The 10,494-nt window shown below is 41.5% G+C and overlaps 4 protein-coding genes across 4 annotated transcripts; 3 read left to right on the top strand and 1 right to left on the bottom strand.

Moving 5' to 3' along the window:
* Positions 1 to 382: 382 nt before the first annotated feature.
* On the top strand, positions 383 to 921 carry Z517_10075 (uncharacterized protein; the record flags this gene model as incomplete). Its single annotated transcript, XM_013423688.1, has 3 exons — positions 383 to 462; positions 579 to 705; positions 766 to 921. 3 exons carry the CDS (start codon positions 383 to 385, stop codon positions 919 to 921), a joined length of 363 nt encoding a protein of 120 aa, XP_013279142.1.
* Positions 922 to 1,913: 992 nt separating this feature from the next.
* Z517_10074 (uncharacterized protein) lies at positions 1,914 to 3,610 on the top strand (the record flags this gene model as incomplete). The annotated part of the gene is made up of 7 exons (XM_013423687.1): positions 1,914 to 2,092; positions 2,151 to 2,435; positions 2,499 to 2,634; positions 2,692 to 2,715; positions 2,765 to 3,240; positions 3,305 to 3,339; positions 3,393 to 3,610. 7 exons carry the CDS (start codon positions 1,914 to 1,916, stop codon positions 3,608 to 3,610), a joined length of 1,353 nt encoding a protein of 450 aa, XP_013279141.1.
* A 78-nt stretch (positions 3,611 to 3,688) lies between these two features.
* Positions 3,689 to 3,922, top strand: Z517_10073 (uncharacterized protein; the record flags this gene model as incomplete). Its single annotated transcript, XM_013423686.1, has 1 exon — positions 3,689 to 3,922. One exon carries the CDS (start codon positions 3,689 to 3,691, stop codon positions 3,920 to 3,922), a length of 234 nt encoding a protein of 77 aa, XP_013279140.1.
* Positions 3,923 to 9,585: 5,663 nt separating this feature from the next.
* Positions 9,586 to 10,202, bottom strand: Z517_10072 (uncharacterized protein; the record flags this gene model as incomplete). The annotated part of the gene is made up of 3 exons (XM_013423685.1): positions 9,586 to 9,624; positions 9,702 to 9,928; positions 10,052 to 10,202. 3 exons carry the CDS (start codon positions 10,200 to 10,202, stop codon positions 9,586 to 9,588), a joined length of 417 nt encoding a protein of 138 aa, XP_013279139.1.
* Between the last annotated feature and the right edge of the window lie 292 nt (positions 10,203 to 10,494).

Here is a 10,494-nt window from a genome sequence, read left to right as displayed (position 1 = left end):
ATGAACCAGGAGACTTTCTTTAAGCTACGGACTTGGGGGGGGGTGTGGAGAAAAAAAAAAAAAAAAAAAAAAAAAAAACATCGGCCTCTGGAGGCCGTTAATCGGCTCAATGTCGTACGTAGAGGGGGGATCAGAGTAATAGCCCAGGGCGGACAAATTGTACCTCATCCCTCCGATCCAGTCAATTTCGAAGCATTTCAGGGGAAAAAAAGACCCGAATCTCACTCGACTTGATTGGGAAAAAACAGTTAAAAGGACCATAATTTTCGGCAGACGGCCTCGTGTCCAGAACGATCTGTCGTTATTGCTCTTTTGTGAAAAGTCCAGACCCTTTTTGTCCCCTAAACAATTTGAAACCCGCCAGCACATCCTTTTGCAACAGATGGCTCCGTCCACCAAGACCCGGAGCGCGAGGACTTTCACTGCAGACGAAATCGTCAAGCACCGCTCAAAGGAAGACTTGTATCTTGTCGTTGATGGCAAGGTCTATGATGTGACGAGATTCGCAGATCAACATCCGCAAGTCAACGCCCCTCTCTCTGCATTTACCATGGAAGCTTGTCCTAACGAGACAACAGCGGTGGTCAGGAAGTACTCATCGACCAAGGCGGTGTTGACGCCACTGAGGCATTTGAGGAGGTGGGACACAGCGAAGAAGCACGGAAACAACTTGCCGAGTTCTACATCGGCGAACTGAGGCGGCAGGTAAGTGGTCTCTCTCATTACTCGGAAGATTGAAGACCCACGAATTAAGATTATCCACAGGCCGACGACGAGAAGCTGCTGGCTGCGCGAGGAAAGGCTTACAAGAGCTATCACGATGAGTCTACGTCTCGGGGTATGCCGACTTACGTATGGGTTTTGATTGTAGTGGTAGCCAGCATGCTAGTCATTCTGGGATTACAATTTCAATTGCTATAGCTGATTCTGGCGCGGCATATGCCACCAGTAGATTTGGGGTAATTGAGCTAACAGTCTGCGGCTTGTGAATTTGACAGAGACGGCAGTCCAGATTAATGCTGTCCTCCCGCAAGGTCTCCTTAGAAGATGTCACGAAGTGTGGCGTACCGACTTTCTCGCAGAGGTCCTGTCAGTACAGCCATCTTTCGCAACGGGGAAGCAAAGGGTTGCCGCAACCAGACTCGAAGTTGCCAGCAAGCTCTCAAAGCATTCTTAGTCTACCTCATTTTACGGAGACGAGTCATAACTGGACATGCTGCATGGAGAAGTGTATACACCTGTCATGACTTTGCATTCCTCAGATCAAACTCCCTGCTGCGTAAGCTGTTCAAGCCGAATTATGTATCAGGAGACCCAAAGTCGGAGTGTTGATTTCTGTCGAATATTTTCAAATCAGAGCAAAGAGTGTTGTCACAAATCTAGACTCTCTCTCTCTCTCACACACACACACACAGGGGCTGCGCCCGGCAGAACTTCATCCGTTTCCGTCTAAGGCATAGTGGAGCATGCGGTGGAGCCCTGAAACACCGACGAATCATTTTACACTTCCCCACACGACAGGAGAGTCTGCCAAAGGTCGCAGAATGCCCCCAAGGCGAATCGACATAGTCAGATTACCAAAAACCAAGTTTTGCAGTGTCCATTATGATGCTCCAACCTTGTCATACAGAAAATTCCGGCGTTTGGGATGCTTCAGTGGGCGGACTAACTTGACTTGAGCAATCAGATTCATACATGTTACAACTTAGCAGGCTTCCCGGACATATTGTTGATGTACGTTCGCCAAGACGTTGAAATTAGTCCGACTATCAGACAAATGTGTGACAACCAAACCGTTCATATATACCTCGTGCATTGTATTGGCGCGGTTGTCCAATTTGATTTTGAAAGCCCTTTTTGCGCGGATTGCAGAGTGCTTGTTTGACAAGTTAACCCAGTTTTCGACAGCGATCATGGCTCAATCATTCCAACAACTCCCGTACCTCAGCTACGGTCTGCTGGTCCTGGGCATTTATGTAGTCTACCGAATCCTCCGAATTGGTAGGCGAGACCCGAGAATGCCAAAGGGTCCTCCTACACTTCCGATTCTGGGCAATTTCCATCAAATCCCCTCGACAGGGATGTATAGGCAGTACGTGGAAACCCGCTTGAAGAAAACCCATTTGACAACTGGCTGAGGATGGGGACAGATTCCGCGAGTGGGCGAAAGAATACGGCCCGGTTTTTTCACTGAAATTCGGACCGTCCAACATCATCGTTCTCAGCGACCGGGAGGCCATCCACGAACTTATCGACAAGAAAGGCAGCATCTATTCGGACCGGCCGACAACATATGTCGGTAACCTGCTGACCAAGGGAGACCACATTGCAATTTCGCCAGCGGACTCGCTCTGGAGAGAGAAGCGAAAAGTCATTGCACACAACTTCTCCCCCAAGATGCTCGACGAGAAACATTTTAGAGTTCAAGAGGCAGAGTCAGTTCATCACGGCGGCTAAAAGCGCGTAATGAAGAGATTGGCCTAACACACTGCTTACAGGGGCATCGTATTGATGAATGACCTGTTGAACCATCCAGACGGCTTTTTCAACCATATCCGTCGATATACGGCGTCGGTGGCTGCGACATTAGTCTATGGCCAGCGAGGTGCCACTTTTGACTCCTTCTGGGGCCATGTATGGAAACCAACCTCTGTGGACTTGAAAAGACTAAAGGGCTAACGGGCAATGTAGGCCGTCTACGACGTGATGACCAAGGTGAGTAAAGCATCTTTTTCGTGATTGAGTTGTCTAAAATATATCCTAGTGGACGGAATGTATGGAACCTGGAGCGAATCCGCCGGTTGACGAGTACCCGATCTTGAAATATATCCCCAAAAGCCTCGCGTTATGGAAGCGGCGGGCATTGCGAGCAGGAGACACCATGGACGCAGTATGGACTCGAGCACGTCAGATCATCGAGGCACGAAGGGCCAAGGGTGACAAACGCGACTGCATCGCGGACCGACTTCTAGACGAGTACAACGAGAAAGGCTTCCCGATGAGTCAACACGCGTTTAACAATCTCATCGGCGAGTTGGTCGAAGGAGGTGCGGACACGACGTCCGCACAGCTGTTAACCATGGTCCTGGCCCTGGCGCGCAACCCCTGGGTGCAGGAAAAGGCACGAAAGGAAATCGATCCATTATGTGGCTCCTCTCGCTCGCCACAGTGGTCCACGGACTTCCAAAGCCTCCCGTATATTAACGCCATCGTCAAGGAGGGCATGAGATGGCGACCAGTGTATGTACATCAGATATCCCACGCCGACCATGTTCCGCCGTCACTGACATTTGCATGTGGCTAGCGCCGTGACTGCTCTTCCTCACAGGGTCAGACAAGGTATGTGAGGACATCCCCAAATGTCCGAAATAGATGTTCTAACACGAGCCAAGATGACTACTACAAGGGCATGCTGATCCCGAAAGACTCGACCATCTTCATTCCTACCTGGGCCATCCACCATAATCCGGAAATTTACCCTAATGACGAAGACTTCAACCCCGACCGCTTCTTGAACTACCCCAAGCTGGCGAGTGAATACGCCGGGAGCGCCAACTGGAAAGACCGAGATAAGTCCAAGACTACTCCTTCAAAAGCTTCCAAAAGTTGACTAACCTCTATGATACATCACTACGGATACGGTGCCGGGCGCAGAGTGTGCCCTGGGATGCACTTGGCCGAGCGAAACATGTGGCGAATAACCTCTAAGTTACTTTGGGCTTTCGACATACGCGAACCAGTCGACCCCGTCACCGGCAAGACAATCCCACTCGACCCGACCGCGTACAACCCAGGCATCACGCAGGCGCCTCTCCCGTTCAAGGTCAGGATCACTCCTCGTAGCCCTGAGCACGCCGCTGCTCTGCAAAAGGAATATCGCGCTGCTCTGGACTTTCTCGCTCCCTTCGAGTCCAACGAATGATTGTACGATGTAACTGCTGGAGGTGAACGTGGGACCAGCGCACTCACCATCTTGCACTTAAAGGTCTTTACGTGAAGCATGGACAACACGCAGTTTCGAGAGAAGTGATGCTGCGAATCAGTTTACCTGGGTCAAATGAACTGCAAAAACAAAACCATTAAATGAATGTCACAACAAGACGAGATAAACCCCGTTACTTGAAACAAAGAATCCAATATCTCCAAGCGACGTCCTCATCTAATAGATGTTGATAAGATATTGTCAGAACCTCACTCTAGACAAGTAGGTACTAGTGAATTAAAATACCATTCGATTCGTATTTATCTAGTAAGAGCTATTCCGTACTAAAGGCCTATTTAGGTATAGTGTAAAATAGATCAGAGTAATTACTGTTATTACTCATTCAGTATTTCCTTCGCTGGAACCTTATCCACTATTAGACAACTAGTGTAACGGGCTGAATAGGTCGAAAGAAGGATAGTATAGTTATGTGACTGTATAGAGAACATTAGCATGGGGTTTCCATTAAGTATTATAGAGAAGAAAGGAATAAAGAAGAGAACTTAAGAGAGGACATAAAGAAGAGAATCATTCTATAAGGCGTCGATAATATTGTACGAGGATCGGTTGAGGTTCGGCGTGCACGTACAATAACGTATAGAGGCCTATCCAGTAGGTCAGTAGTCGTGAGAGACTCCTTAGTTAGGATTCAGCCGCTAACGAGTATAAACCTTAGAGTTAACGTCTAGGTTATACCGTAGAGTACTATAGTGTTACGAGCCGCTTTATACGTGAGGTGTCAGTAGTAAACCCGAATAGTTTACTTAGTGAAATAGTAGTAGAATGAAGAAGCTAAGACGAAACTAAGAGTATAGTGTACGGAACTATACGTAAAAGCGAATAACTAAGAGGAACTTAATTATTTATGAACGAAGTTAACTATAAGGAATGCCCTAGGCATTCCTTCTCCCTGTATAGTTATTAGATACTTAGTATACTTAGATGTTAGGGCTGCTTCCTATATAGCCTAACGGAGTTGGGCTTCCTCAGTTACAGTTCCTTTATTATATGAGCTAGGTCGAGAGTACGTAAGGTATAAATAGTCGAGTAACTTCAGAATAGTATAGTAAAGTAGATGTTATACTATAGGGAAAAAACGGCCTAGGGATGTTAGGTTAGGGCCAGAAATTTCCCTAAAATGACCGGATAGGAGGGAACCCCCGGTCGGTAGTAGCTTACTTACTACTACCCTACTTAATAGTACCCATCGAAAGATACTAAGATTTTTTATACGATAAGTACTAAGGAAATAGAAAGTCGAATAACTCTTAGTACTTATCGTAAAATTCGCTCGTTTTTTTAGTTTTTACGATCCGCTAGTCGTATTATACTAGAAACTACTCTTATTTTCTAGCTTCTTAGTTTAATTTTACTATTATAGTCGTAACCCTACTTAAGTTTAACGATAGAAAGAAAAATATAATATATCTCGCGAACTAGAAATTTTCGAAGTTTATTTTTTACGCTCGATCGATAGAGAAACTCTAGTTCTATCTATACCTTAATTTATAGAGTAATCGAAGTAAGAGTCGTAAAATTAGAGCGGAAACTATATAGCGTTATATACTTAGTTATAGATCGATTTAAGGTTTTATTACGTAGGGACCCCGAACTCTACCTTTAACCGTACGAGACTAACCTCGTTTTTATTAAGAGTTACTAGATCCCGTTAAAGTTAAGTTTAACGAGACTTAAGAAGCCTCGTTTTTTTCGAGGGTATAGTCTCTTTTTTCTAAGGAGTAGTCTTTTTTCTTAGAGCTTATTCTATCTTATATTTTTCGACTCTTTAGTCGGAGTTTTCGGCCCTTAAGTCGAAAATTTAGAAGTATCTTTACCTTTATAAAATTTTATATAGACGTCCCTCGAAAAATATAATCTAAGTTCGCTTTAACTTATATACTTAGTTTAGAGCGCTTTAGCTTAAAAAAATTAAATATAGTTACTTACTATCGTTACTCGTAGTATAAAGGACCTTTACCTTAGTTTTTTTAAAATATAACGGTTAGAACTCTTAGTCGGAAAAGACGAGTTAAGGATTAGAAAAACTAATTATAATACGTATTTCTAGCCTTTAGCTATAAGAACCTTATATACTTCTTTAACGTTAAACTATATCTAGATTAGAGAAAATTAAGGAGCGTAGCGAGTTTTTTAAACTAACCTTCTAGTCCTCCGCCTTATCTACGTTATAGATAAGTATTTTAACTAGTTAAGTCTATATTAGTTTTTTTCGAGAGGAAGGTCGGGAAAACCGACCTCAAGGTAGTTAGCGTAGTACTAGCTAGAGACTATAGTAAAGTCTCTACTCTTATTATCTTTCTCCTTCTACTCTTAATTAGTTTTTTTCGAGGAAGAACTCGTTTTTTTCTTACCTTCTTCCCCTTAAGGTCGCGAAGGTATACGTTAAAAACTATTAAGAGCTCCTCTACTAACGTATACTATTTTTTTAAGTTAGTAGTTATTAGACCCGTTATCTAACTAGAGGGTAAATATATATACTATGGGATTAATAATGATAGATAACTAGCCTATAGATAGAGATGTTAACGCTTAAAGAAGGCTTTAAGGTTAATAGGTGTAACCCCTCTTACTATATATATATAGTAAGTCAGCTACTTAGCTAGTAGCCTAAGCCGAGTATCTAGTGTTACGTAGGTGTTCATGATAATTTCCTTAAGTAGGAAATGGCTAACGTTACTACACTACGTAAGCTATAGTAGAATACTAATCCGACGTAAATAAATATAGATAAGTTCCGTCGCTAGGTTAACTCGAAGCGACGACTTACGATAAAGGACTATATAGAACTCTATATATAGTTAATAGACTCTCGTATAGTATCCGACTTTTAGGCCGACCTCTTTAAATTCGAAGGCCTCGCGAAACATTCGCTATATATTAAAGGCTCGATACTACCGTAGGTAAGTATACTCTATAAGCCTTAGTATTAATAAATTAACTAGAGTCTAGGGAGTAGTTATATTTCCGCCGCCGTATTTCTTTCCCTAAGTCTATATAAACTTCGCGTAGTATTTATTAAATATAGACTCCTTAAATCCCATTATTATATATACCGTACCTAAAGGAGTAAAGACTATACGAGCTATTACGCGGTAAGAGCTACGTAAATAGATTATAGTAATAGCGGACGCTCTAAGGTAGGCTAGTATAAAAAAGGGAGATCGCGTAGTAGCCGTCATTTCTAACTACTTCGAGACTATTATAGCTTATCTAGCTACCTTAAGTATTAGGGTACTATAGTTAACTTTATTACTAGATATAGGTATAGAGGGCATTATATAGCGGCTTAAGTAGATTAAGCCTAAGATTATCTTCTTTAAATCTTCTATATATTATAACGGAAAGCTACGCTCCTTAACCGAGAAATATAAATAATACCTAGGTCGACTTTAAAAGGTAGTTAATTTTAAACGCGCGGTACTAATTATTCGCGATAAGCCCTATTCTAAGGAATAACCCGATAGTACGACCTAGGATCGCTTCTTAAGTATAGTAAAGGGCCGTCTACTAACTTTTAAATAACTACCTTTTAGTTACTCTAGATTTATTATATATTCTTCTAGAACGGTAAGTTTATATCTTATACTTTTTCATTAAGTACGTTATAGATCTCTTAATTAAGAGCATTATAGACCGGCGTCTCTAAATATATAGTTTATAGTACGTATATAAGTTAATTAGAAAGAATTATATAAGAGCTCTAGAGACTAACGCGTAATATAAGGGACTCCTAATATAAGTTAAGAAAGACTATCTTCTTTATCTAGATATACATCTAGACGATATAGTATATTAATATACTATAGTAAGGGATATTCCTATCGTACTAGAAGTAATAATACTAATAGTAGAATAGACTAGATAGATTATATAGGTAATAGTTATATATAGTCTTTCCTACGGAGGTAGTATAGTTATATATAATAACTCTCTACTATATCTAGATCCGTTAGTTACCCTTCGCCTAATAGAGAAGCTAAAGTACGTATAAAGTAGAAGATCTAGAGATTAGTATAGACTATAGTTACTAATATCGCGCCTAGAATATCCTTATTTAGTATATCTACTAGATTCTTAATCGATCTATAGAAGAGAAATATTTACTCTAGTACGTCTATTACTTCCTAAAGATAACCTTTATATATTAATACTCTTATCTTAGAGTAAACTAATAATCTTAGTAACTTACGAACTATATCTTTAACGGGCTCCGTCCTTCTAGTAAGGGTATACGAATAGTTCTACGATACTAGGTTTCCTAATATAGTATATCTTATATCTAGTAGTAGTAGTATAGACTTAGTATATTCTTATAAGAACTACTATAATATCCTAATTAATACTTCTAAGATCTAATTTTACTCTTCTCTAGTTATCTTTAGAGATCCTACTAGTTCTATCTACTTAGGAGAGATTTAAGCCTCTACTCTAGAGATAGCGATTAATATACTTAATAGCGCTAAAGATTACCCTATCTCTCTTATAAATACTAGAGTATCTAGTAAGTTAGTTTACCGTTAGCTATTTCCGTCTAAGTCTATTAAGTTCTAGAGTATAGATAGGAAGATTAAGTATTAGAAGGTATATTTTAAGCGATTCGGAAATAATATCTAGATCTAAGGTAACTTTATTTTATCGTCGTTTATAATAGACGGTTTTACTATATTAGGTAGAAGGTTAGTCTTTTAGGACGGAGGGAAACTATTTCCTTCGTTAATATCCCTAGACTTAAGTAGATCGTTAGTATATATACTAACCGAGGAAATATAATCTAGCGATAGTATACTTAATCCCTTTAGTATATAATTTAACTTAGCGGAAATCTATTAAGTAATTAAGAAATTTATAGAGTTCGAAGAAACTATATATATTAATTAGCGTCGTTCCTAAGATAACGATAAGACTATAATTCTATTTATTAAGATAAAAGACTTATAATATTTAATAAAAGCCCTAATCGTCTCCGTCTACTTAACTATCTTAACTTCGCTAAGTCCTCGCTACGTACTAAAATTCATTTTCGAGGTTCCGGAGATCTCTTACATTATTAATAGTAAGAAGATTAAACTTATAGTTAAGTAAATTATCTCTAGTTAAGTTATTACGTTATTAGGGGCCGTAATAAACTCTAAAAGCCTAAAATTCTTTAAAAGATTCGCCTACGACTCGTATTTAAAGTAGTAAGTAGAAGAGCTAAAAAGCCGGCTTTAAGCGATGGAGTTTCTTATCCTATTACTTACGTATTATTTTTTAGAGGGTGGAGACTACTTAAGAAGATATATATAAAGGTAAGGAGTCGCTAATAGAAAGAAAACTCATTATTAATATAGAAGTCTGGATCTAGAGAGTGATAGCATTTAGATCAAACTCGTGGTGGCTTGTGTTTTACTCTTGTTCCCCTATCAAAGCTGCTTTACTCGTTTCGATAATCTATTTGCATGCATCATGATGAATCATGATATTCGAAACCACCATATTGCCGGCCTTCAATAGGCACCAGTAAGCATCTATGCACCAGTACGTTCGTTTTTCATCGGACAAAATCCGTTCTTTTCGTGCGTCCAAGAAGTACTATATCTTGATCATTCGCGAATGAGATCACGGGTGACAGGGGTAGAGTCCTGGAAAACAAATCAGTGTCAAAAGAACAAACACAGATGATCGGTTTGTGGCCAATACATCAAGGTTCAACACTCACAGCCCAGACTTGATACAGCGTCAGTCTGGGAGAAGAGCCTGTAGCGCCTTCGACGCCCGATCGTCCGGCAAACTCGCCCTCGACGCTCTTCCCGTTGTTGAAAGACATCTCGACGTGTCCGATTAAAGACAAATCACTGCCTTCTAGGTCTGCCGAGAAGACTTTGAGGACAGCGTGGCGCCGCTCCGTCACAACTTTCCAGGCACTGTCTCTCGACCCTCGAATCTCTGTTGCACGGCGTCAGCGAGCTGGACTGGACCTGGACCATGAAGTCTAGCATAACACGAAGGATTTGGTGCGAATGAAATGAACTTCTTTGCCGTTGAAGAAATGGCCTCCAAACTCCGCACGGCCGTTGGGTGCGAAGATCTCATCTGCCAGAACGTTGCCTACGCTGCTGTCCTGTGTGTCGAGCAGCTTGAAAAACCGCGAAATCAGGTCTTTGATCGCGGGATTGATTTCAAACGAGGGCCACTCCGTGGCCTCTGTGTTGTACACCATTGGCGCGTCGACACTTCTGTCTTTTTTGCTTTTAGGGGTGCAAAATAGGGCTCGGTAGATCGTGGGTGGGTGAGCAGAGCAGCACAGCACTCAGGGTTCTGGCGCCTTTAGATCGTGGCAGATCGCTCCGCAAAAATACGGAGGTCCGGCCCATATTCGGCTGGCATCAGAATCATACATCTCTGGTGTTGAAGCCTCTTTTACTAAGGGGGATGTAATGCGTTATTGCCGTTCCGGTTCGGCGAGCGTCTTGTTGAAAGTTCCCCGAGGCCGGAGGTTCCCCACCACCGCA

The sequence above is a fragment of the Fonsecaea pedrosoi genome (assembly GCF_000835455.1).
Source record: "Fonsecaea pedrosoi CBS 271.37 unplaced genomic scaffold supercont1.7, whole genome shotgun sequence".
NCBI lineage: Eukaryota > Fungi > Ascomycota > Eurotiomycetes > Chaetothyriales > Herpotrichiellaceae > Fonsecaea > Fonsecaea pedrosoi.
This window is presented reverse-complemented; position numbering and strand designations above follow the sequence as displayed.